The sequence below is a fragment of the Oncorhynchus mykiss genome, chromosome 21, assembly GCF_057628025.1.
Source record: "Oncorhynchus mykiss isolate SJ-2025 chromosome 21, ASM5762802v1, whole genome shotgun sequence".
Lineage (NCBI taxonomy): Eukaryota > Metazoa > Chordata > Actinopteri > Salmoniformes > Salmonidae > Oncorhynchus > Oncorhynchus mykiss.
In genome coordinates, this window is record NC_143042.1 from 14,964,239 (window position 1) to 14,991,533 (window position 27,295).

A 27,295-nucleotide genomic window follows, 5' to 3' on the forward strand; every position below is an offset into this window, starting at 1 on the left:
CACTTTCGTAACACACCGAGGGGTAATGTGTTGCTGGGGCAGCGATAAGGGTGGGGGTACAGACCTGTTCTCACTCTCCGTGCTCTGGAACTGGCTGTATAGGGTGCTGGTGCTGGGGCGCCCGGCCACAGGTGTGGAGGTGGTGCTGGTCTCACGGTCCATGGCCAGGTTAATGGAGGAGCCCACCCCACTCTCCGGAAGGTACACCCCCTGAGACCGCCGCTGGTGACTCAGGTTGGACGACATCAGCAAGGAGCTGTTGAACGACGGCTGAAAGAGTGAGAGAACGGAGGAAGAGGGGGGATATCCTCTGATTAGATTAGGGAGGGCTAATCTATTCAATAAAACACAAATAGTTTCCACAAGAGGTCAGTAGAACACATTACTATAAATCTACAACAAGTTATTTTCAAAAAGTCTAAGTAAGTGTCTAAGTTTAATTGTCAGAAGGATGGCATCCTAATAGCTAGTGAAATCCTAGGTTAGCTTCTGGTTGTCCAGCGTTTCTCACCCTGTTCTCCAGCTTGGCCTCGGCCCGTTGGTTGGCCTTGATCTTGTCCCAAGTGTCCTTCCATTTCTCTGGTGGCAGCCCCAACTCAGCCTCCAGACTCTGCAGGTCCTAGGACAGAATACACAGAGCAAGTCAGATTCATGTATGATAATTTATACAACAAGTTAGGGTTATACAGTATACAGCAGTATACTGATGGTACGTAATGTGTAAGTAATCTCCACTAACTTGCAGCAGTTTGGTGATGGCGTCGGGTACCACTCGGCTGCGGCTGTCGTAGCAGGGCCAGACAATGTGTCGCTGGGATTTGGGGGTGGTGGTGTCTGGTTTGTCAGGCACCTCCTCAGCCAGCCTCTCCTGCCGGCCCCTCTGCACCAGCTCCCAGTCGTAAGACGGGCCCTCAGACAGCGTCTCCTCTGTGTAGAAGTCCCACACCTTCAGGTTGGAGATGAAGCTGTACGGCCGCAGCACCTGGGGACCACATGGATTTATTTTTGTTACCACAAAATGTGCATGTAATTAAAAGTAATAATTCTAACTTCAAGATCGGCTAGTAAATCTTAGGTTAAGTCTAAAACCTCCACTTGATTAAAAATGTGATAGCCACTTGAATTTTCAGTAAACTTCCCCACCAGGGGGCAGTCTAATGTAACCCAGTTGTGTTCCAGGCTCACTCACCTCCTCATCCTCTGGTGAGAACATGTAGTTGAAGAAGATGGGTGTTTTCTTGTTGAGCCGGTCAATGTAATCCCACACTGACTTACACACCTGCGGGTTCTTCCTCTCCCCCTTCTCCTCGTACAGAACCCCTTAACACAGACAGAAGATTCATCAACTCACTGAACCCAATCACTCACCTGGCATATAAGTCACACTCAAATACCCAAACGTGTACTGAAATAACCTACTTCTAAGAATTCAGATAGTATCTATGGGGTCTGGAGTTTCTCCTAACCATGTAACCTGAATCTGGAGGCCATCTGATAAGGTAAACCTCCTGCCCTTATGCGTAGAACGGATAAAAGGCTCACCGAGCTCAATGCGTTCGTAGTCCGAGTCGAGCAGGAAGGTTCTGAAGCGGTTGGACACGTAGTGGTAGGCCAGGAACTTCAGGTAGTACTGACTGAACTCAAACTCCATGGGGAACTGCAGGTGGATCTGAAGGGGGACAGGATTTAAGGTAACACGTCAGTTGCCCTTCCTGTGTTTACTGCTCAACTTCTTGATCAAACATTCACTGGCCCTTCCTCAATTGGATTTGCGCAGCTCCTGCGTCCTCTCTCGCCTCCTTTAGAAAAAGGTCAAAGGTCATCGAGGAGAAATTGAAATTAAGACTCTCCTCTCCACTCACGCGTCATCGGTGAATTATGTGATATAACAAACGATAGCTAGTTGTGCAAGACATTTTATAGATAGAAGAAGCATATTGTTTTTAAACGTGGATATACTTTTCTCCTCCGAAAAGACAAAAGCTGATTCAATCGGGGTGTGGCAGATATCAGAACTCTTCCGCGAAGAACTCAGGTAGGATGCATTTGGAAAGTATTCCTAACCCCGACTTTTCCCAGATTTTGTTACAGCCTTATTCTAAAATGGATTAAATAATTTCTCAATCTACACACAATACCCTATAACTACAAAGTAAAAACAGGTTAAGACATTTTTGCAAATGTATGAAAAATAAAAAACTGAAATACCACATTTCCATAAGTATTCAGTCCCTTTACTCAGTACTTTGTTTAAGCACCGTTGGCTGCGATTACAGGCTTGAGTCTTCTTGGGTATGACGCTACAAGCTTGGCACACCTGTATTTGGGGAGTTTCTTCCATACTTCTCTGCAGATCCTCTCAAGCTGTCAGATTGGACGGGGAGAATCACTGCACAGCTATTTTCAGGTCTCTCCAGAGATGTTCGATTGGGTTCAAGTCCGAGCTCTGGCTGGGCCACTCAAGGACATTGAGAGGCCTGTCCCGAAGCCACTCCTGCATTGTCTTGGCTATCTGCTTAGGGTTGTTGTCCTGTTGGAATGTGAACCTTGGCCCCACTCTGAGGTCCTGAGCGCTCTGGAGCAGGTTTTTATCAAGGATCTCTCTGTACTTGCGCCGTTCATCTTTCCCTAGATCCTGACTAGTCTTCCTTTCCCTGCTGCTGAAAAACATCCCCACAGCATGGGTGGCAGCAACACCGAGGGGATGGTGCCAGGTTTCCTCCAGACGTGACGCTTGGCATTCAGGCCAAAGAGTTCAATCTTGGATTCATCAGACCAGAGAATCTTGCTTCTCATGGTCTGAAAGTCCTCTAGGTGCCTTTTGGCAAACTAAAAGCTGGCTGTCATGTGCCTTTTACTGAGGAGTGGCTTCCATTCGGCCACTCTACCATAAAGGCCTGTGGAGTGCTGCAGAGATGGTTGTCCTTCTGGAAGATTCTCCCATCTCCACAGAGGAACTCTGGAGCTCTGTCAGAGTGAACATCGGTTTCTTGGTCACCTCCCTGACCAAGGCCCTTCTCTACTGATTGCTCAGTTTGGCCAGGAGGCCAGCTCTAGGAAGAGTCTTGGTGGTTCCAAACTTCTTCCATTTAAGAATGATGGAGGCCACTGTGTTCTTGGGGATCTTCAATGCTGCAGAAATGTTTTGGTACCCTTCCCCAGATCTGTGCCTCGACACAATCCTGTCTCTGAGCTCCACGGACAATTCCTTCGACCTCATGGCTTGGTTTTTGACATGCACTGTCAACTGTGGGACCTTATATAGACAGGTGTGTGCCTTTCCAAATTATGTCCAATCAATTGAATTGACCACAGGTGGACTTAAATCAAGTTGTAGAAACATCTCAAGGATGATCAATGAAAACAGTTTCAAGGGCCTGATTCCCACCATACTAAAAAGAGCGTTCACGTAGCAGGGTTGACCTTCAAATTAATCGTCTTCAGAAATGACTATCAAAGCAACAAAAGTAACTAGTGTTTTACAATGATATTGGGATTGAGTGGGTAAAAAGCTTCCTACAAGTCAGAGGACGCACAAAATGTATTGATTTTTCCATTTGGTCGATATTCAAGGGCACTTCATTTAATATAATAGGATTTTAAAATTCAATATTTGTGTACAATTTCTACTTAAAATATCAAAGGGATGCAAAAGGCACTCATTGTGGGAACGACAACCCATATAACACAGAGTACAAAATATTAGGAACACCTGCCCTTTCCATGACTGACCAGGTGAAAGCTACGATCCCCTTATTAATGTCACCTGTTAAATTGATGCTGTTCTGAGTGCAAACCGGCAAGCAACTCAATATTAGGAAGGTGTTCCTAATGTTTTGTACACACAGTGTATGTCCCTGTGTAACAGGGGGTTAAATAGAGCAAGCCATTGTGAAGCTGGGATCATAAATACAGACAGGACTATTGAAACCCTCTGACAGAGACGCATCACACATGCGAGTCCACATCACTGGCCAGGAAAAAAAAGAAATTCACTGTCACACTCAGGTAAACACACGCACATGTTTACTCAGACACACAGATGCACACCTATACAGATAAATAGCAGAATCCAGATGATATGGGTAAAGTAGCTGACATGTAAACACCCAGTTAGACAAATACACACACACTTTACTGTCACACCTGCACTCATAAAACCCACCCCCACACGTACATACCTGGTGCACGCAGTCGAGAAACTGCAGGAACACAGGTGTGAAGCCGCTGCTCTGGCTGGCCAGGGTCTGGGCACCGCGATGACTGAACCTGTGGCCAAACGACAGCCACTCCTTCTCCACCAGCAGGCGGAAGCCATCGAAGGTCCGGTAGTACGGGTCTGACAGAAGCTGGACCAGAGACACCACCTAGAGAGAGACCAAGAATCGGTGTGACAGTCAGATAGACAGGATGATCGTAATTTATAGGTTACCTAAACAGCGGAGTGAGGAGACAGATCGGTAGCACAGGCAGAGACGATATATCACATGTATGTACAAGTTGACCTACATTAGCTGTGAGAGGTGTGTTTGCATTGTGAGTATGTTTAGTGAGTACGTGTGTTATACCTGAGTAGTGACGTCCCAGCCGTCCTCCAAGCTGACCATGACTGACGAGCCCGTGTCTAACAACTCTACCACCAGGACAGACACCTGCAGAACTCTGTGGAGCTGGACACACACGTCATGATTAGCACACTTAAATCATACACACATTACCTTATGCAGGCAGAGTCAGGATAAACATACAAAAATAAAATGCATCCATAGGTCTCTCTATTGCACAATACATACGCTTTTACAGCTGCACACGCTAACAAACATACACACACACTGTATGAATGGGAGCATTACCAGGCACATCCATTCGGACTCTTCCAGGCAGCGGTGGAAGGTCATGCTGGGTTCAGAGGTGGCTGAGCTGGGAACACAGGCCTTAATCAGCTTCTTAAAGCTGTTCTTCACCTGACGCACATCACACACCTCGATGGGCACCACCTCCCACTGCTGGAACGAGTCCTGCTTCCCACCCTGATGACATGGGACAAACAGGGGTCAAGGTTTGTCCTGAAGACAAACAATGTATATGAAACGCTTCAGTCTGGTTTTAGACCCCATCATAGCACTGAGACTGCACTTCTGAAGGTGGTAAATGACCTTTTAATGGCGTCAGACCGAGGCCCTGCATCTGTCCTTGTGCTACTAGACCTTAGTGTTGCTTTTGATAACATCGATCACCACATTCTTTTGAGAGATTGGAAACCCAAATTGGTCTAAACGGACAAGTTCTGGTCTGATTTAGATCTTATCTGTCGGAAAGATATCAGTTTGTCTCTGTGGATGGTTTGTCCTCTGACAAATCAACTGTAAATTTCGGTGTTCCTCAAGGTTCCGTTTTAGGACCACTATTGTTTTCACTATATATTTTACCTCTTGGTGATGTCATTCCGAAACATAATGTTAACTTTCACTGCTATGCGGATGACACACAGCTGTACATTTGGATGAAACATGATGAAGCCCCAAAATTGCCCTCGCTGGAAGCCTGTGTTTCAGACATAAGGAAGTGGATGGCTGCAAATGTTCTACTTTTAAACTCAGACAAAACAGAGATGCTTGTTCTAGGTCCCAAGAAACAAAGAGATCTTCTGTTAAATCTGACAATGAATCTTGATGGTTGTACAGTCGTTTCAAATAAATATGTGAAGAACCACGGTGTTACTCTGGACACTGATCTCTTGTTTGACGAACATATCAAGACTGTTTCAAGGACAGCTTTTTTCCATCTACGTAACATTGTAAAAATCTGAAACTTTCTGTCCAAAAATAATGCAGAAAAATTAATCCATGCTTTTGTCACTTCTAGGTTAGACAACTGCAATGCTCTACTTTCCGGCTACCCGGATAAAGCACTAAATAAACTTCAGTTAGTGCTAAACACGGCTGCTAGAATCTTGACTAAAACCCAAAATAATTATCAGTGCTAGCCTCTCTACACTGGCTTCCTGTTAAGGCAAGGGCTGATTTCAAGGTTTACTGCTAACCTACAAAGCATTACATGGGCTTGCTCCAACCCATCTTTCCAATTTGGTCCTGCCGTACATACCTAAACATACACTACGGTCACAAGACGCAGGCCTCCTTATTGTCCCTAGAATTTCTAAGCAAACAGCTGGAGGCAGAGCTTTATCCTATAGAGCTCAATTTTTATGGAATGGTCCGCCTACCCATGTGAGAGACACAGACTCAGTCTCAACCTTTAAGTCTTTATTGAAGACTCATCTCTTCAGTAGGTCCTATGATTGAGTGTAGTCTGGCCCAGGAGTGTGAAGGTGAACGGAAATGCTCTGGAGCAACGAACTGCCCTTGTTGTCTCTGCCTGGCCGGTTCCCCTCTCTCCACTGGGATTCTCTGCCTCTAACCCTATTACAGGGGCTTACTGGTGCTCTTCCATGCGTCACTGACGTGATCTTTCTGTCCGGGTTGGCGCCCCCTCCTGCGTTGTCCCGTGGCGGAGATCTTTGTGCGCTATACTCGGCCTCGTCTCGGATGGTGAAGATTGAAGATATCCCTCTAGTGGTGTGGGGGCTGTGCTTTGGCAAAGTGGGTGGGCTTATATCCTTCCTGTTCGGCCCTGTCTGGGGGTATCGTCGGATGGGGCCACAGTGTCTCCTGACCCCTCCTGTCTCAGTCTCGGGTATTTATGTGTCAGGGGGCTAGGGCCAGTCTGTTATATCTGAAGTATTTCTCCTGTCTTATCCGGTGTCCTGTGTGAATTTACGTTCTCTCTCTCTCTCTCCCTACCTCTCTCCCTCGGACCTGAGCCCTAGGACCTGAGCCCTAGGACCATGCCTCAGGACTACCTGGCCTGATGACTCCTTGCTGTCACCAGTCCACCTGGCAGTGCTGCTGCTCCAGTTTCAACTGTTCTGCCTGCAGCTATGGAATCCTGTCCTGTTCACCGGACGTGTTACCTGTCCCAGACCTGCTGTTTTCAACTCTCTAGAGACAGCAGGCGCAGTAGAGATACTCTGAATGATCGGCTATCAAAAGCCAACTGACATTTACTCCTGAGGTGCTGACCTGTTGCACCCTTGACAACCACTGTGATTATTATTATTATTATTATTTGACCCTGCTGGTCATCTATGAACATTTGAACATCTTGGCCATGTTCTGTTATAATCTCCACCCGGCACAGCCAGAAGAGGACTGGCCACCCCTCATAGCCTGGTTCCTCTCTAGGTTTCTTCCTAGGTTCTGGCCTTTCTAGGGAGTTTTTCCTAGCCACCGTGCTTCTACACCTGCATTGCTTGCTGTTTGGGGTTTTAGGCTGGGTTTCTGTACAGCACTGAGATATAAGAAGGACTTTATAAATACATTTGATTGATTGATTGAAGGTTCAATGACACTAAGACCTCCAAAGACTTCTGGGATATTGAGTCAATCAATATTAAATAAGTAGACAGTCTAGTGTAGTATTGTGTATTGGCAGTTACTTTGAGCTGTGTCTTGTCGCCGATGATGTAGAGGTAGGCCCTCTGCTGTCTGAGGAACAGGGCCTCGCTGGGGCCCCCGTTGGGCTGGGGAGACTCCTTACTGGACAGCCTGTTCCCCACTTCTGGGTTGTAGGCACTCAGACGCCCACTACCCCGGATACTGCCCCACTTCCCTAGAGCAGACACATACAAGCGAGAGGTTTTAGAGGGGGTTAACACACACACGCGGAGAGGTTTTAGAGAGGGTTATCACACACACACACACACACACACACACAGGGAGAGGTTTTAAAGGGGGTTATCACACACACACACAGGGAGAGGTTTTAGAGGGGGTTATCACACACATACAGTGTGCACTCTCCAAGTTTGCCATTACTAACACACACAAGCCATTTATGCAGTGGCAGATACATTCATTGTACTCTATACCACTAGACTAACTGAAAGCCATGCTGAAAAAAAAGTACCAAGGTATGAATAATTGAACAACTATAATAAGATTGATCTATGTTGCTAAATAGGCTATATGTAAAAATTATGCTCCAAACCAAACAGCGCTGGGAAAACATGAGTCATCAGACCACTCACAGCACACAGTAGTAATCAAACACAGAACAGAAACATGGACAAACAGGACGATCTGCAGCAGTGTGTAGAGTCGACAGCCCACTAGAAAAGCATGCAAACAGATGCCTAAAAAGAAGAAGAGAATCTCTCTAACAAAGAGATTGGACAACAAAAAGTTAGTCCTGAGAGCGAGAGAGACACACTAGGACATCACAGGGAAAGAGGGACCGACGGGCGGGGACGCCAGCCAACGCAGACAGACTGACGTAACTGTTAAGAGTCCTGATTGGTTAGATTTGGGAAACAGGGGTCGGTGCATACTGTACCTCCAGGGGGGTTTCTGGCCTTGCCTGAAACTCTGGGCTGAGAAAGGGAGATGACTCTCGCCCTTTGACCCAGAGCTGAGGTCAAATGACACAGAGATAATGCCCATTAACCAACACCATAGACCATAGGGGGAGAAGGTTTCACACAGCTATACATACACACAGGCCCAAATATGGATACACTATGGAGATTGGTTATTATTAAGGTAACAACCACCATTCCTCTTTTGGGTTAGTTCCAGTGAATGTTCCTTGGCAGGTAATTGTAGGGCGAGCCACAATACAAACCCAAACCAAACCTAGAAATATCAGGCATTCCTTGCAAAGGAAGTTTCTACGAACTAATTGATGCAAGTAACGCAACCACATACACCCACACAAACACAGTAAAACCACAATCTCACCTCCGCGGCTGAAGGTTCCAGGTACGTCCTCCTTGCCTCCCATCACCTGTTTCATCAGAGCTCCGATCTTAGGCTGCCTCAGCTTATCTGACGAGTCTGGAGATAGACACAAGCAAAGGGTCACAAACTCTGGCTTATGAGAGTGTATGAAATCAAATAAAATGATTAGGATTGTGTTTTTGGCTACTGGACAATGAAAAACAGTTTGGGGAAAAAAAGGGGAAAAAATAACATTTGGCTACTTGTTTCATTGGCATATGGCATATATCCACGTTTATAGAAACAGATTTTGGCTCAGCTACATGGAAGCAAGGTAAGACGTGCCACATAATATGAAGTAAAACGTTAAGGTTTCACACAATTAAGTATACATGTTTTCAAAATGTATTCCATCTCCAGCTCACATTCTAAAGTGGTGTGTGACCTGCAGAATCATGCCTACTGTTGCCTAAGCACTTGAATGGTGCTTCAATTACCAGTTGAGAAATATAGTAGCTTTTTTTAATGGTGACTGTTTTTAACATGCGATCGCATTTAGAATTGCTGTGCAATGATTGGGCTTATAAAAGCACATTTCACACCAGCAGCAACTGGCACTATTTTACAGATTCTCCCCCCCAAAAAAGTGTGTGTGATAAATAAGAATCATATCAACTAAAGAAAATACACACAAGACAATTTAATACCACTAAATTATGCAAATTAAACAAAAGACCGATAAGCATGACCGGTCAAATGTATTTCCATCGACTGTTATTTCCAGCAATGAATAGGTTAAACGGCGTTATTTTGAAATGGGATTATTTTATTTCTTGGGGGACAATTCTATTGGATTTTCATTTAAAAAAATTGGGCCAAAAGCCGTATTTTAGCAGGCTAACAGAAACCCTGGTGGGTGTGTGTGTGTGTGTGTCCTACCTGAGGTGCTCATATGAGTGGAGGTGAAGCCGCCGAGTGTGTTCCTGCCACTGGGCTCACAGTAGGAGGGCATGGAGCTGATGATCGCCTGCATGTACTTCTCCTGCTCCAGGCTGGTCGAGTCGGCCTGGGAGGGGCCTGGGGAAGGATCCCAACTGTCAATCACCACTGGTTTTTGCAGATTTGCATGCTGGGTATAAAATGCTGAAGACTAAAAAATGCTGCTCAAGCTGTAAGGGGCATGAGCTGTGCATTGTGCATTTCTATGCATCTAAAGTGTTGGTTTATTTGCTCATTGTTTCTGATGAGTTGAGACTTTCTGGAGCACATTCTTATACTTTCAACATTGCTACTGATATAACTGGCTTTGGAGTGGTTTGGCGTGTTTTATTATGCCTAAACAAAGCCCAACATCCCCAGTCATTCCCTTAAAAACACCATCTAACTAACTTTTAGTTTGTGTCGTACCGGCGCTGGGGGCATTGGGGGACTTGAAGAAGCCCACCACTCCCTTAGCATGGAGGCCTGCAGAGCGCAGCAGCACAGCCTTGGTACGAGAGTTCCTCCAGCACACCACAGGGAAACGGTTCTGTCTGTAACAGCGGGAGATGCGCTGGATGGTGGAGTCTGGAATGCTCTGGGGCACGATCAACAGGCCGGGGTAACTGGTAACACACAGAGAGAGAGAGTGAGAGAGCAGAGGGAGTTAGGGTTGAGATGACATTCTGTTCATGTCACTGCAGGATGTCATGACCACAAGATAATGTCATGTGTTAAAATATAGTTTGCTCATTGGCTCACTCTGCATATCAAGTCACATCAAAGTAACATGACTGAATGTTTATTTATATAAATGTTAAGATCAAACGTGTACTTCAATCAAGACGGCATTCAACCTGAATGCAGTGCTTTGAGACTAAACTCAGGAAGTTACTTGAAACATGGTCCATGTATGGTTTGACCATAAACCTACCACATGCGATTGATATCCGCTAAAAACGAAGAGTGTCGAAGTGGCGTGTTTTTAGGGAGTCCCACATGATATTTGACCGTGAACCTGTCGTAAAAACATATTCTATCTGCGGTTGGACCGTGAACTTACCTCCTGCAGACGGTGTACATGCGGTTGACGGTGGAGATGCGGAAGGGCTCGTTCTTGGAGCGCGTCAGGCTGTTACTGAGCGTGCCCAGTCCTAGCCGCTGGTAGTCACGGCAACAGGCACGCTCCACCACGTTGCTCATGGTCTGTCTGTCCGAGGAGCGGATGGTGGAAGACAGGGTGAGGGAGCCCTGGTCCAACTCCTCTGAGACTGTAGCAGACACACAGACAGTCAGAGACAGCGTACACTGGCCTACTACCTCAGATCAAACACTGTAGAGACCATTCAACAGCAACTCAAGACTTTTACATAAGACATGTATTTATGTCAACGGGAGTGCGTGGATTTTAAGTCAAAATGCCGCCCTAAACCTTGACGTTGCTGCTTGAGTTGTCAACACCATGTCCTACCGGAGATCTCATCCTCGTCCAGCTCTGACTGCAGGCTGCTCCTGTTCTCCCAGGTGGGAGGTGAGTACTTCTTCCGGGTCACATACTGTCGACCGATTGTCCTCTTGGCACTCTTCACCAGGTTTTTGGAAAGTGTTCTTAGGAAGGGTGGAGGGGTGAGGAAGTGAGAGGGGAAGGAGAGGGGGAAGAGAGAGAAAAGGGTTCACAACATAGTTAACTTCAATTAAAGCAAAACTTAATGACGTCTACTTCCTGGGTCATATTCATTTGGGCACACCATAGCAAAACACTTTGCAACGGAAAATGAAAACAAGTGTTTCTTATTGAACAAGTTTCGATTGTACCTCCCTGTTTTGGCCCGTTTGCTTCCATTTCATGTCAAGTGAATACAACCCTGGTTATAAATTTAAAGGTACAAAAGCACTGAGTGGCACTTAGAAGTTTAAATAACCGGTCAATTAAATCCAAGGCACATCCCTAATGCAGACTCGGCGGTAGTCTGTATGCATAATTAAAGCTAATGAATGCATTAAAAGAGTGCTAGTTGAGCTTGCTCACTGCTGCAGGGGGGTTGGGCCCGCATTGTCGTGAGGTTAATATCAGTGAATGAATGGAGTCTTTTACTGGCGTGACGACTCGGGGAGAAGATGGAAACACCAGGGACAAACACGGAGGAGCCGTCACTGTTTCCACTGCTGCATTATTCAACAGATAGAAGCCAGCTCTCAGAGAGCTCATGCTCTTTTCATACCCCACATGAGAGAGAAAAAAGGAAGGAGTGATGGGGGGGATACACACAGACAGAGTGAGAGAGCGAGAGAGGGAGAAATGGAGAGAGTGGGGGATGATAAAGCAAAAGGGAACTCTGGGGGTCTACTGGCAGTAACAGTGGACAGAATAGAGTGTAGGATGTGAAGTTGCATTCCTCTCTACTGACCCTGCCTGAAATAAGTCAGTGTGCAGCGAGCAGAACTAGACAGTCTGCATGCTATACGGCCCATTGGTGGTTACACAAGAACAAGGGTTCACACTCACTGAAGCACTTTCACTCGCAAGCAACAAGTCTATAAATCCTGTTTTTATTAATACATCACACCAAACACTGACTTTAAATCAGAGACCGTCAGATATATTCTTTAAACTGTCAGGACGGCTATGAAATGTATGGCAATAATGTGGACTACTATATCTCCAGAGGCTGCTGCTTGGAGCAGGCCGTATATTCAGCTCACATTACAGTGCTGGGGTGTCACCCGTGACCCACATCCTTTAGTGAGTAAGCACTTTTGAAATGGATGTTCTGTACTTGACGTGGAGGATGTGAGAGGTGTGAAACGTCTTACAGATTTACATTTTCACATTACTCTGCTAACTGACAATAAAACTGGAGCGGTACTGACGTTTTATACTACGCTGATGTGTGTTGAAATGCGTTTGGCGTGTGTATGCTCTTCCTGTTTCCTTTTAGTGTTGTTTTGGTTCTTGTGGTTGACGTGAGTGTGTGTTATATCGGTCTGGTCTTACTTTATTGACTGATTCTTGTCCTTGGTTTTGTGTTCGACCAACGTCTTGCCACTCTGGCCCACGGTGAAGGCGAAGGTTCCCTGGACGTGCTGTGGGTAGCGGAGCTTGTGCATGTGCTTCCGGAACACCTCGGCCAGGTCCGACGCCACCTCCTCATCAAACGCTATCTTCAGCAGCTACAGGAGGAGGAGGGCGATATTAGGAGGAATGTCAGAAAAACACAAATGAATGAGTGTACTGTCAAATTTTAAATGGAGAGCGTTACGATGCAGAATGAGAGTGTGTGGAGGGAGGAGAAGCTATGAAGGCCTATGGGCCTGGTGTTTAGGCAGTAGGGTGATGGATACGAGGGTGGCAGGACGGAGGGTAGAGGTGTACCTGGAAGGTGCAGGAGCGTAGCTGCAGACCCTCCTGTATGAACTGGTCCATGGACAGACTGACAGAAATCCTCTTCTCCTTAGTCAGGGAGGCGATGGGGAACGACCGAGTCACCACCTGCTCACCCACTGCACAACAACACTCAGGGTTAGAGAGAAAGTGTGTGTGTGTGTATTAACGCGCGTGCATGTTTGTGTTTTCAACACCCTCTTACCCAGCGGGTCGTTGGGCGTGCCCTTGAAGATGAGGCGGTAGGTGGTGAGGAAGATGGCCCCCTCGGCAGGAAGGAGGGCTGGACCCCCCAAGACCCCCGTGGCCTCCTCGCGGCCGTCTGAGATCAGGTGCACCCGCATGCCGTCCATCACCAGCTCCTCTCCCGCCAGAAGAATGGGCCTCAGAAGCTTGGGCTGCAGCACAGAGAGAGGGAGGAGTGAAGGAGAGAAAAGGAAAGGGGGAAGAGATTGTGAACAAGAAGAGAGAGGGAGGGCAGAGGAAGATAAGGAAGAGGTAGATAATAGCGAGAAGAGTTGATAATTTATGGAAGGAGAAGAGCAAGCAGATTGAGTAGAGGGACAAGGTAGGTAAGGATGGGGGGGGGGGGGAGACAGTTGCTAGTGCTTTATGTCTAACAGAACGCAAATATATAAGCCATCCTTACATTGGTGGTTCTATATTTCAAACCAAATTCACCACAACAAATGGCACACGTCAATCCAGATCGCATGCTGAAGCACAAATGTATCACACGACAGACAGTTGAAAACTGATATATCAAAATGGAGACATTTGATTGCAATTTGTTATTTTTGTTAATGTTACATAACATAAACGGTTTGCCTAAATCTCAATTGGCTGGTGGGATCTTGGCAAAGACATCCCTGATGCTCAACAAGTTGGATATGAAACTATTCAAATCTCTTAAGACTAGTATAATATCAACTGCAATTTTGAGTGGTTTAGGGTTTTCCCCTCCAAAAGAGGTAACATGTTTACAACCATTTGTATATTTTCTCACAAAATCCTCTCACAGCATTCTTGGATGTATAGAGAAGTATTCAAAGTATGACGAGCGGCAGGTCCAGTTTCTGTTAAAGACCAATAGAACATCTGGCTCAGAGCATGACATCATTTCCTGTGCCCAGCGATGCTGGAGAGGCCTATGCTGGGGCAACTACACCAAACAGAGCAGCTCAACTCATAATAGAACATTTGTTAAGGGACTCGTTTTGTAACTCATTTCATAATCTGTTGTGCAACTCCTAATGCCCTGGGTCCAGCTCATTGGGAGAGGATTTAACTGGAACTCATATGACATGAATGCTCATGCAGGGAGAAAAAAAAAAATAGCGCATTCTGGGAGGTGGGATCAGGTCAAATTATAAGATGGGATAAACACAGAAAACGCACAAAAGGTGAGATCCAATTGGACTGATATCTGATACAGGGCATCCCTGAGCTCTTGGTTGATGCATATGCTAGGACAATGCTTAGATGCCATTAACACAACAGACATGCCGATGATGCCGTGCCAAGCTACTATCCCTCTCCAACTGCTGCCAGAAAACTCCACAGAACAACCAGAGCAAACTGCACCCTTCTGTCTGAAGGCACAAGAGTCAGTGACGCAGGCGGAAGTCAACCAGGTCACTGAGAACTACAACCCCCAGCATGCACTGCTCGGGCTGTAGTCGTCTTCCAAGTCCACATTCAGTAGGCACCAATGGGAGAAAATGTACTGAAACAGGAAATCCACATTCTTGTTCGTATTGGACAAAGTTAGGTAGTACCTCGTTTTCAAAACATTTTCTCCCATTTTAGTTCCAAATGAACGAGACCCCGGCTTCTGAGAGGGGAACTACATCAACCCAGCATGCACGGCTCAGGCGTAGTAGTGTGAGTCACACATGGTGCTGTCGCTGGGACAGACGTACCTGCCGTGGGCGTGGCACTGTGACACTGAGCAGGGATTGGTGGAGAGGGGGTTGAGCGGGGCTGGCCTGGGGCGGGGATCTGCGTGGCTTTTTTCCAGCGTAATGTAAAATAAGGAATTGGTTACCTTTTGGATCGGTGGCAGTCGCTTACTCTCCCTGTGGACTGCATCTAGCGTCTCGATGTGCATCTGAACGATGTCTGTGGAACAACACAGGAGGCAATTTGAACTCTAGAAAACCTGAGTCATATTCATTAGGGAACACAGTAGCAAAACGCTTTGCAAAGGAAAACTAAAACAAGTGTTTCTTATTGGACAAGTTCAGGGAATCCCTCCCCATCAGTCCGTTTTCTTCCATTTAGTGCCTAATGAATACAACCCTGATCTGTCAAGGAAAGTTCACAACATGAGCACCGAAAACACAAAATGGAGATTCCTACCTGGTATCATGGTGTGTAGTGCCTTGAGGTGCTCGTTGGTCACCCCACTCTCATTACACACTTTGTCTACGAAGCGGTTGATAAATCGCACCACAGAGTTGGCCACGTCAGAGCTCTCAGCGTCCTCAAAGCCGCTCTCTGTGTCGTAGCTCTCCGCCATGCTGCCAGCAATGCTAAATAAAAACAACAAAGGCATCTTAGGAACGACCATTGTGAGCTTGAACTTCAAAGTTAAAGTCGTATCGCTTGGCATAAGTTTGTTGCTGGTTCCACTGTAAGATGTTACAAAGCTGCCCACCGTTTGACAAGCTGTTTTTAACATGTCTGTTAGTGATGAAGCTGTTGGGTGTGTTAGTCTGTCTGTTGTCGAGTGTGTTTTTGTGTGTGTGCGCGTCCCCCACCTGTTGGTGTACCTGTTGGTGACGTAGCTGTTGCTAACACTCTCCACATCCCCTATCCCGGACCTGTTGAGCAGGCGGTTCTTGCTGGTGTCCAGGGGCAGCAGCAGGTAGGACATGCGGTTGGCGTAGTGGATGGCCTGGCTGAACACTGTGCTCTCCTCTTTCTGCACGCGCTCACTCTGCTGCTCCTTGCTGAGCGTGGGCCACAGCCTGCTCTGCTCTGACGCCAGCTCCAGAGCACCCAGCAGCTCCTGACCTCCCGCTGCTGGACCAGACTCCTGCTGACCGTGAGACTGGGGGGGTGGAAGGGGGAAGATCAGATGGGGTCAATGTAAGGATGTACTCCAAGGATTAAGTACTATTATCAAAGAAAAGGCCTCGGTTATGTTTTTATTGCTGTGTTTGTGTTTGATGCTAATATACAGGAGCATTAGCTTAAATAAGGCCCTGCTTGTTGTGTAATTGTAGGGTCCGTTCTTACAGCGACGGACTGCTCCCCCCCGTCTGCCTCCAGATACAGGGCTCTGATGTGGTTCTGGACATCACTGTAGAACATGGCCTCCCAGAACTGCATGTTAGTCCACACCATGTGCTCCTGCACACAGCTGTAGGCAAACTGGGTGATGCCCGCGCCTAGTTTCTGCCAGACACAAACACACAAGGCCACACAGAAGCTTTAGAAACAGACCACTTTAAAAGATACGAGGACAATGATGTTTGTGTTGAATAAGGATGGCTTGTTTTTGTGACTTACTCTGCAGAAGGCCGTGACCAGGGGAAGGAGGATGGCAGCAATACCGTGTTCATCCATGTGGGAGCAGTCCTGAGTAGGAGAGTAAGAGGTCAACATCGCCATACAATGTCAGTCATGCAAACGCCACCGATTAGGCTCCATTATTCAGTGTATGATCTTATGAAAATATAAAGGCCTCCATCGCAGTGTAAAAATAGCTAGCATGGCACTGTTTTGAAAAAGTCCCAAGGAGTTAAAGTTATTGCTTTCAGAACTCCTTCAATACAGCCGTTCTATGTACTGAACCCAACTGTGTGCTGCGGTCTACAATAGAACTTTGTGTAGAAGAGAGAGACATTTTTGTGGCGTCGGCATGTACCTGTAAGGTGCAGTTCATCATGCGGACGATGTAGTCAAACTGCTGGTCGTCCAGCACAGCTCGGTTCTGCAGGACGTGCTGGTTGAGCTCCTGGGTCAGACACACCCTGGCCGCCCGGCCCTTCAGCGCCCGCAGTACTGCTGGCATCAGCTGGGGGGGAAGCAGACACAGGACAACAATATTAGGAGATGGCAACTTTAGGAAGATATTTATGGTTAGGTGTCATGTGCAGGAACTTAATTTTTTTTAATAAAAGCAAAATTATGTTTTCAAAAGATGAAGTCACTAGACTATCATGTAGGTCAAACCTCTAAACTAGCTATGAATTAGAGGTTGACCGATTATGATTTTTCATCGCCGATACCGATTATTGGAGGACCAAAAAAAAAAGCTGATACCGATTGAGTCGGCCGTTTTTTATATATATATATATTTGTAATAATGACAATTACAACAATACTGAATGAACTTATTTTAACTTAATATAATACAAATAAAATCAATTTAGTCTCAAATAAATAATGAAACATGTTCAATTTGGTTTAAATAATGTAAAAACAAAGTGTTGGAGAAGAAAGTAAAAGCACAATATGTGCCATGTAAAAAAGCTCATGTTAAAGTTCCTTGCTCAGAACATGAGAACATATGAAAGCTAGTTCCTTTTAACATGAGTCTTCAATATTCCCTGGTTAGAAGTTTAGGTTGTAGTTATTATAGGACTATTTCTCTCTATAGAGAGTATTTGTATTTCATATACCTTTGACAATTGGATGTTCTAATAGGTACTTTAGTATTGCCAGCCTAATCTCTGGAGTTGATAGGCTTGAAGTCATAAACAGCGCAATGCTTGAAGCATTGCGAAGAGCTGCTGGCAAACACAGCAAAGTGCTGTTTGAATTAATGCTTATGAGCCTGCTGCTGCCTACCACCGCTCATTCAGACTGCTCTATCAAATCACAGACTTAATTATAATATAATAACACAGTTATACGAGCCTTAGGTCATTAATATGGTCGAATCCGGAAACTATCATTTTGAAAACAAAACGTTTATTCTTTCAGTGAAATACGGAACCGTTACGTATTTTAATCTAACGGGTGCCATCTAAAAGTCTAAATATTGCTGTTACATTGCACAACCTTCAATGTTATGTCATAATTACTTACAATTCTGGCAAATGAGTTCGCAACGAGCCAGGCGCCCCAAACTGTAGCATATACCCTGACTCTGCATTAAATGAACGCAAGAGAAGTGACAATTTCCATAGTTTAATATTGCCTGCTAACATGAATTTCTTTTAGCTAATATGCAGGTTTAAAAAAATATATACTTCTGTGTATTGATTTTAAGGGGCATTGGTGTTTATGGTTGGGTACATTCGTGCAACGATTGTGCTTTTTTCACAAATTCGCTTTTGTTAAAATCATCCCCCGTTTGGCAAAGTAGGCTGTGATTCAATGATAAATTAACAGGAACCGCATCGATTATATGCAACGCAGGACAAGCTAGATAAACTAGTGATATCATCAACCATGTGTAGTTAACTAGTGATTTTGTTAAGATTGATTGTTTTTTATAAGATATGTTTAATGCTAGCTAGCACCTTACCGTGGCTCCTTGCGGAACTCGCATAACAGGTAGTCAGCCTGCCACGCAGTCTCCTCGTGGAGTGCAATGTAATCGGCCATGATCGGTGTCCAAAAATGCAGATTACCGATTGTTATGAAAACTTAAAAATCGGCCCTAATTAGTCGGCCATTCCAATTAATCAGTCGACCTTTACTATGAATCAGCTATAAATTGTTAAACGTTTAAAACAACTTTTATCATTCTAAAATGGCCGAGCATGGAGATGCTGTTGTGGCCTTGTCTCTCACCTTCTTGGCCTCCAGCATCTTGTTGTCAAATATGTAGGTAATGCAGTTCCTGACCACCTCCAGCCTGCGAGCGCTGTTAGCCAGGACATGACCATGCCTGTCCACAATGTCTCCTGGAGGAACACCACAAATCAGCGATTATTACATCACACTCATCAGTCTACACTGAAGCTACACTGAATCCAGCTCAATTAAACCCATGCTGAGAGATGGATGGGTCACACAGAGGTCGTCCAAACACAGTGGACTGTCGGGTGGACTGGAGGACTGTCGGGTGGACTGGAAGACTGTCGGGTGAACCCGGCACACTCAGTCTACGCTGAAGCTCCACTGAATCCAGCTCAATTAAACCCATGCTGAGAGATAGAGGTCATCCTATGTGACCCATCTAACACAGTGGACTGTCTGGAGGCTTGTCGGGTGGCCTGTATCAGCCTCTTTACACCAGACATCAAGCCAATCCATCAGACAATCTCATTTTGGCATCTCTGCTAACTTCTAACCCACAACCCAATAGGAATGTCTGCATCAGTCTTTCAACCATCCATTCACTCCACTACTTAAATTGCACCATCTCATGCCTATTTTATTTAATTTATTTATTTCACCTTTATTTAACCAGGTAGGCAAGTTAAGAACAAGTTCTCATTTACAATTGCGACCTGGCCAAGATAAAACCAAAGCAGTTCGACACATACAACGACACAGAGTTACACATGGAGTAAAACAAACATACAGTCAATAATACAGTAGAAACAAGTCTACATACGATGTGAACAAATTAGGTGAGATAAGGGAGGTAAAGACAAAAAAAGGCCATGGTGGCAAAGTAAATACAATATAGCAAGTAAAACGCTGGAATGGTAGATTTTCAGTGGAAGAATGTGCAAAGTAGAAATACAAATAATGGGGTGCAAAGGAGCAAAATAAATCAAATAAATACAGTAGGGAAAGAGGTAGTTGTTTGGGCTAAATTATAGGTGGGCTATGTGCAGGTGCAGTAATCTGTGAGCTGCTCTGACAGATGGTGCTTAAAGCTAGTGAGGGAGATAAGTGTTTCCAGTTTCAGAGATTTTTGTAGTACGTTCCAGTCATTGGCAGCAGAGAACTGGAAGGAGAGGCGGCCAAAGAAATAATTGGTTTTGGGGGTGACCAGAGAGATATACCTGCTGGAGCGCGTGCTACAGGTGGGTGATGCTATGGTGACCAGCGAGCTGAGATAAGGGGGGACTTTACCTAGCAGGGTCTTGTAGATGACATGGAGCCAGTGGGTTTGGCGACGAGTATGAAGCGAGGGCCAGCCAACGAGAGTGTACAGGTCGCAATGGTGGGTAGTATATGGGGCTTTGCTGACAAAACGGATGGCACTGTGATAGACTGCATCCAATTTGTTGAGTAGGGTATTGGAGGCTATTTTGTAAATGACATCGACAAAGTCGAGGATTGGTAGGATGGTCAGTTTTACAAGGGTATGTTTGGCAGCATGAGTGAAGGATGCTTTGTTGCGAAATAGGAAGCCAATTCTAGATTTAACTTTGGATTGGAGATGTTTGATGTGGGTCTGGAAGGAGAGTTTACAGTCTAACCAGACACCTAGGTATTTGTAGTTGTCCACATATTCTAAGTCAGAGCCGTCCAGAGTAGTGATGTTGGACAGGCGGGCAGGTGCAGGCAGCGATCGGTTGAAGAGCATGCATTTAGTTTTACTTGTATTTAAGAGCAATTGGAGGCCACGGAAGGAGAGTTGTATGGCATTGAAGCTCGCCTGGAGGGTTGCTAACACAGTGTCCAAAGAAGGGCCAGAAGTATACAGAATGGTGTCGTCTGCATAGAGGTGGATCAGAGACTCACCAGCAGCAAGAGCGACATCATTGATGTATACAGAGAAGAGAGTCGGTCCAAGAATTTAACCCTGTGGCACCCCCATAGAGACTGCCAGAGGCCCGGACAACAGACCCTCCGATTTGACACATTGAACTCTATCAGAGAAGTAGTTGGTGAACCAGGCGAGGCAATCATTAGAGAAACCAAGGCTGTCGAGTCTGCCGATGAGGATGTGGTGATTGACAGAGTCGAAAGCCTTGGCCAGATCAATGAATACGGCTGCACAGTAATGTTTCTTAGCGATGGCGGTTAAGATATCGTTTAGGACCTTGAGCGTGGCTAAGGTGCACCCATGACCAGCTCTGTAACCAGATTTCATAGCAGAGAGGGTATGGTGAGATTCTAAATGGTCGGTAATCTGTTTGTTGCCTTGGCTTTCGAAGACTTTAGAAAGGCAGGCTAGGATAGATATAGGTCTGTAGCAGTTTGGGTCAAGAGTGCTCTACCCCTCAGCCCACACTATCCCCTCCACTCAGTCTTTCCCACCCAGCCTGGCACACTCACCCAGTGGGGGTCCGGAGGGCACCATGCCATTGAGCTCGGCCCTGACCACGGGCGGGGCGGTCTTGAGCTTGGCGGCGGCGTGGTCGATGAAGAGCTGGACAGTGACGTCATCCAGCGGAGGGAAGATGGCCAAGTTCTTGGGGTCATTGTGACCAGGGCTCTCAGCTGGCCGCTGCACCTTATGCATGGCCACGACAGGGTATGGGTTCTCCTGATGGGGGGAGAATAAAAGGTGAGCGACCATAAAGGTGTAGGGGGAGAAAGGGCAAAGAAAAGAGGTAAGTGGCCGCCTGTAATTTTAGTTACTACATTACATACAGATGAGGATCTTAATTTGACCTTAATTGTCACAGCAACAGGATTTGAACGCTTAGTCCATAATGTTACTTCATCGGTGGTTAGGCTATTAGCTGGCCAAAAATAGGCTACATGAAAAATGCAATAGGACTATTCCATGTCAGCATGGCCCAAAAATAGTTCATAGAAACTTTATTGGGAGGAAGGATGGTTGATACTCTTTGTACATTGTAACAAACCATTTTGAGAAAATAATGAAAGCCAACATTTCAGTCCCTTTTTAGACCTGTAAATGCCTCCCCTGTAAGACCCAATGATCCGTGAACTGTACATGATACAGATAACCTCTTGGTGTCATTATACTCCTTATAGTGTTCTCTAAAATATGGAATATCGATACTTTCTGAAATACAATTTTACACATCAATTCATTCAACATTTTTAGACATTGTTTTAAACAATTTACTCTACAAGCAATTTTACCTCCCAAAAAATTAGGCACTGAACAAATTTCAGGTCTGCTGAGTGCAAACGTTGTGTAAATTCTGTGCAACTTCTGGTGCGCGTTTACTGTGAACACTGCGGCTGTACCGGCTTTAAGTTACCGTTTTAACAGTGGCCAAGTAAGCTTCTGTGGCTATTTGATCATATGTAGGCCTATCAGAGTGGTCTACCATAAAAAACTATGGAGAAAATGCATCCCATAACATTTTAACATGGCAATAGCTGTTCTATCATTCAGCCAACAATAGCAGCTAATGTGTGGTGTTCAACATAGGCCTAAATTCTATGAGACTTAAAAATAAAATAAAAACATGTAGGGATTTCCATTAACCTGTTTATCCACTTGTCCTTCAGACAAGGAGGTGACTGAAAATGTTGTGTTTGATACAAAATAAAATGTATTATTATTCCCATACCATTATTACACAGAATAAGACAAATTATACTACCCTCTGCCTTAGCTAATTCAAGCCTGTCTCAAAATACAACACTGCCCCTTTAAGACAGAAAAAAAGCTCTTCACCTGACTTGCTTTTCAAAGATGGCTAGAAATGCACACATTATGTGCTCTTGTCAGAAGCAACCACTCCCCCATTGCTGACTAGAAATGTGCTAATAACTCACTTAATAGCCAAGAATATGAACAAATGTACACACCAGGACAAATGCAAAACAAGCATATCTGCACACAATCACTCATGCTGTAAACACAGTCCAGTTAAAAGGGAAAAGCACAGATCCATATATGGCAATGATCTATTTGCATATAGGGATACTGCAGCTCTGATTGGTTATGGCGCACCAGTCTGTGTGTGGAGTATGGGCCTGACTTGTTGATCGTGTTAACTAAAAGGGAAAAAGCAAGTTGACTGAAGTTCAATCTCGTGCTTCTCTGCGCAAGCTGATATTTCTTCTGCACGGCAGTCCCGGGGAGCTGCGCACCTGCGCACGACCGGAGCATAGAGGGAATATTGTCTACAAGCATATCAAATTTCCAGAGTGGGCTCTCTGCTACTTTTAAAGTTCTGAAACATTTTATGAGCACCACCAACACAATGAATGGGAAAATGAATTCAAAGGGAATTCCTTCTGCTGGTGATTTGCTAAACGTGCAATCCTACATGAGGCTGTGATTGGTTAATGACCTTTTATGACAATCAAAAGGGTCTGTCACAGACAGGGAATTATAACATACTGAGGGGTAAGTATGGGACAGCTGGACAGTAAGCCTGAGAAAGCTCAGAAATCCAGAGACCTTGCTGCAGCATTGCCCCAAACAAAGGGACAGAGACTTTCTCACATTTACATTTGAGTCATTTAGCAGACGTTCTTATCCGGAGCGACTTACAGTAGTGAGTGCAATTTTATTCATACTTTTTCCAAACACATCTTCCACCGAGGATGGAAGGGCTCTACATTACCTGAATGGATCATTTCTTCAAAAGCAGCAGAGACACCACACTGGAAACTTGCTGTGTTTTAAGAGTATAGTTCCAAGCAATGTCTTAAAATAAACAAAATCAAAAAGGATACTTTTGAGATATGAACAGAAGTTTTAATGTTGAATAAATTTTAAAAAAAATAAAAAATAATTCAGAATCAAGACATACCCCATATTTTAGAGCACACTATAAGGAGTATAATGACACCGAGATGTTATCTTTTCCATGTACAGTTCACGGATCGTAGGGTCTTACAGGAGCTATGTTTAGGTCTAAAAAGGGTCTAAAACAGCTACTTTCATCATGATTTTCAAAACAAACTATCTGTGATACCAAAAATATTCCTGGACCATGCTGGCGTGAAAATCGGCCTATACTGTTAAAATAACCACGTTTGTTTGGGTTTTCATTGAATTTTACATAAATCACGAAGCTCATCAGCATAATTTCTCAGCAACAAAAGGGTGATAAAATCATGATCCTGCATCTGTAAATAAAATCAATAAACATGTTTTTCATTTTTTTTTATGGACAACATACGTTTTTGAAAAGCTGCTCGGCTAGCTCCTTGATATGGTTCATGACTTTGTGAGGACTGCACTCCTCCTGGCGAATACGCTCCACCTGATTGGCGATCAGCTGTCCACAGGAAAAGAAAAACATGAAGTTAGAATGCTTTATCCTTCACATCTTTACCACAGATTGGGAAGGTGTGTGTGTGTGTGGGGATACTCACGTCGTCGAACAGGTCTGTGGGTCTGTAAGGTGGCCCTCTCTCCGATATGAACCCAGCGAACGCCATACCGTCCAAAACCTTCATCAAGAAGTCATCCTCAGTCAGAGCCCTCTGGCCCAGGAACGCAGCCTGGAGGAACACACACACACTCTCATCAAGCCTGAGATTCTTGTTCCACTCTTCCTCTCTAAGTGTTAGACTCAAAACAGACAGTTCGCAGGTCTGTTTAGAGCTAAATGTTTTTCTCCTCCAGGCAGACATTAAAGTGATATATTCCATTGTGTTCATAAAGATCGTAGTTAGTTGCAGGCTTGTATGAACACAATGTAATATATCACCTTAGGAATAAAGTTCAGAGAGATAGAAGGTGATGTGTACCTTATGGAAGCGGATGACTGGTTCAGGGTGGATCCGGATGATGTGCAAACACCAGCGATAGCCATGGAACAGCTGGCCGAACAGCCACAGAAACACCGCCCGGATCTCCTTATCCTGCAACACACAGACAGGGAATTATAACATACTGAGGGGTAAGTATGGGACAGCTGGACAGTAAGCCTGAGAAAGCTCAGAAATCCAGAGACCTTGCTGCAGCATTGCCCCAAACAAAGGGACAGAGACTTTCTCACATTTACATTTGAGTCATTTAGCAGACGTTCTTATCCGGAGCGACTTACAGTAGTGAGTGCAATTTTATTCATACTTTTTCCAAACATCTTCCACCGAGGATGGAAGGGCTCTACATTACCTGAATCTTGAGTGTGGAGGGTTGTGTGGAGGAAGGGGGGAAGGCATGGTCAGCTATCTCCAGCTCTGGGTCCAACACCTACAAACGCAACAAGATGGCAGGAATCACATTACAATAACATGGACAGAAATATAATCTAACAGTCTTCTCATTACATCCGTTCAGTTCATCAATATTATTCAGTACATAAATCCTACAGCAGCTGCTGCTATATTTTGGCTTTCGGACACTGCTTCATCGGGTACCATAAATTACAATATGCGGTCAGAAGCTTTTAAGAAGATGAGAATTCTAGGAAGCCCCTCTCATAAATGAGACATGTGGCTTTAGACTAAGCAGCAAACACCCATTAACTAAATTAGCTGCAGCAGCTCCTATTCACAGTCCTATTTATATTTGGGGATGGTGATGTGAATAAATTCAGCTAATCGCTGAGAGCAGCAGAGTACCTAGATAAGCCCACACCTAACGGTTGCTGCCCAACTATCTCTAGATGCATCACAGCAACAACCTACACCCACCACCCGCCTCCACACACACACTGCACTCCACCAAGCCCCACCACCCACACACACACTGCACTCCACCAACCCCCACCACCCACACACACACTGCACTCCACCAACCCCCACCACCCACATAACTTTTCCAGATGATTAAACAAATTAATTATCCCTCCAGTTGCAAAAGCTATCGCTTTTCACGCTCGGCAATTATCCTCTCTGTGAAGGTCACTTAGACTCAGGCCTGTTATGTTACGTGAGCCAGCTGGGAGGCGGAGGCTGGGACTGGGGAAATGTGTCCCTCCCTGACAACGTAGGACAGACCCCATCCAGACTGACAGGGCCATGGGTCCTGGGGCTGGAGCCGCACAGACTGACAGTGCAGACAGACAAATGCAGGGTGAAATGGACCCCACGATCACACACACTCACAATGTGCTTCATTGGTTATGGAAGGAAGCATGTGTGCATACATGTCACATGAACGCAAAGTGTTTTATTGACTCAGGACACAGAGGACTAGCACTTCCAGTGAAATTCTCCCTGCATTATCGGGCTCTGGTCTCATTCCAGCCATGCAGGGTCACCGGGCCAGCACTACAAGTCTCTATGGCCCACACAGGTTAGTACAGAGGGAGACAGGGGGAAGAAAGGAGGAAAGAACAGGGGGAAGAGGGAGAGGCCTGTATATTGTATTGTAGAATGGTCAGGTCCCATCAGAGGACCGGTTGTTCTGAGATGGAACAATTTTACAGTCCCTATTACTTACCAGAGCAGGTATTAGCTGGTACCTAGCTCTTTCTACTGTGTTGTTCATCAAACACCAAGAAATGTTTAAACATGGTAATGACGGACAATGGAAAAGTATACCGGTTTAGGAGCAGGTCCTTTTCAATGTACCTCTGACCGAGAGGACACAATAACAGCCTAACCCAGTCTCATTCTCTTACCCTCCCTCCCTCTTCTCCTGTTCAGTCTAGCCGTAACAAATTGGCTAGTAACCGTGCAGATTGAGTATGGCTCATGTTTCATGCCCTCCAGCCAATAGAGATCATAGAGACCGGCCTGATATAAACCCCATTGGTCTCAGACAGACAGCCTTGGAGAGTTACAAAAGCATAAACACTGTATACAGTCACATGTACTAAGATATAATTCACCACGGACATGTGTCAGAAAACAACCCAAATTGGAATTAATTTAAAACAGTTAAGAAATGTGCCAAAAAACTAATGAAGTACGCATTTTGAGAAGTCCCGAGCAATGTCTGTTTGGCAATATTCTGAGCAATCTACGCCAAGTCCATATCAAATGTTCCTTCATATTAAAACATACAACTTGACTCTTATCCTGATAAAGAAATGAGGGGAGGAAGACAATTACATCTAGGGAATAATATGTTCCTAAATATTTATCATGTGGGACTGCATGTCAGATTCTATAATTCATCTTCTCCCTCTGGTCTAACTCTGATAACACAAACACACACTGTTTGGGCTGTGGGAATCAATGCCAATGTCATACAGGCAAACAAAAAAACTCCTCTTTTGGCTGCAGAATAATTTCATTCATTGAAAATGGGAAGATACATTTCATAATTCTTTATCGGACTACTGTGTATTACAGTAAACTCTGCACATTACAGTAAACTCAGCACGTGGCAACTCACACCAATTGTGAAACTAAAAACGGACATATCCTCATGAACAGTTCAAGACTGTATTGTTTTTATAGATGTGACTCATGGGTCATTTCAATATTGTAAAATATGATATTGTTTTATAGGGGT

General features: G+C 45.1%; 1 protein-coding gene across 50 annotated transcripts in view; it reads right to left on the bottom strand.

Annotated features, from left to right (window-relative positions):
* Nucleotides 1-27,295, bottom strand: part of LOC110500094 (SET binding factor 1) — a 77,072-nt gene that overhangs the window by 2,934 nt on the left and 46,843 nt on the right. For 8 of the 50 annotated variants that reach the window (XM_090213990.1, XM_036957372.2, XM_036957377.2 and 5 more), the window contains 30 exons: nucleotides 25,004-25,081; nucleotides 24,634-24,747; nucleotides 24,256-24,384; nucleotides 24,060-24,158; nucleotides 21,277-21,487; nucleotides 18,889-19,001; nucleotides 17,012-17,161; nucleotides 16,654-16,722; nucleotides 16,381-16,539; nucleotides 15,900-16,192; nucleotides 15,499-15,671; nucleotides 15,185-15,258; nucleotides 13,343-13,535; nucleotides 13,129-13,256; nucleotides 12,751-12,926; nucleotides 11,227-11,363; nucleotides 10,819-11,026; nucleotides 10,167-10,381; nucleotides 9,717-9,854; nucleotides 8,799-8,894; nucleotides 8,395-8,469; nucleotides 7,499-7,671; nucleotides 4,854-5,030; nucleotides 4,569-4,670; nucleotides 4,182-4,367; nucleotides 1,543-1,669; nucleotides 1,190-1,320; nucleotides 740-982; nucleotides 512-619; nucleotides 65-270 (listed from right to left, as the gene is read on the bottom strand). In XM_090213990.1, the coding sequence (XP_090070116.1) occupies nucleotides 65-270; nucleotides 512-619; nucleotides 740-982; nucleotides 1,190-1,320; nucleotides 1,543-1,669; nucleotides 4,182-4,367; nucleotides 4,569-4,670; nucleotides 4,854-5,030; nucleotides 7,499-7,671; nucleotides 8,395-8,469; nucleotides 8,799-8,894; nucleotides 9,717-9,854; nucleotides 10,167-10,381; nucleotides 10,819-11,026; nucleotides 11,227-11,363; nucleotides 12,751-12,926; nucleotides 13,129-13,256; nucleotides 13,343-13,535; nucleotides 15,185-15,258; nucleotides 15,499-15,671; nucleotides 15,900-16,192; nucleotides 16,381-16,539; nucleotides 16,654-16,722; nucleotides 17,012-17,161; nucleotides 18,889-19,001; nucleotides 21,277-21,487; nucleotides 24,060-24,158; nucleotides 24,256-24,384; nucleotides 24,634-24,747; nucleotides 25,004-25,081 (4,481 nt within the window). The remainder of the gene's footprint in view (nucleotides 1-64; nucleotides 271-511; nucleotides 620-739; nucleotides 983-1,189; nucleotides 1,321-1,542; nucleotides 1,670-4,181; nucleotides 4,368-4,568; nucleotides 4,671-4,853; nucleotides 5,031-7,498; nucleotides 7,672-8,394; nucleotides 8,470-8,798; nucleotides 8,895-9,716; nucleotides 9,855-10,166; nucleotides 10,382-10,818; nucleotides 11,027-11,226; nucleotides 11,364-12,750; nucleotides 12,927-13,128; nucleotides 13,257-13,342; nucleotides 13,536-15,184; nucleotides 15,259-15,498; nucleotides 15,672-15,899; nucleotides 16,193-16,380; nucleotides 16,540-16,653; nucleotides 16,723-17,011; nucleotides 17,162-18,888; nucleotides 19,002-21,276; nucleotides 21,488-24,059; nucleotides 24,159-24,255; nucleotides 24,385-24,633; nucleotides 24,748-25,003; nucleotides 25,082-27,295) is intronic. The other 42 variants (XM_090213992.1, XM_090213987.1, XM_090214013.1 and 39 more) reach the window with 8 other exon arrangements.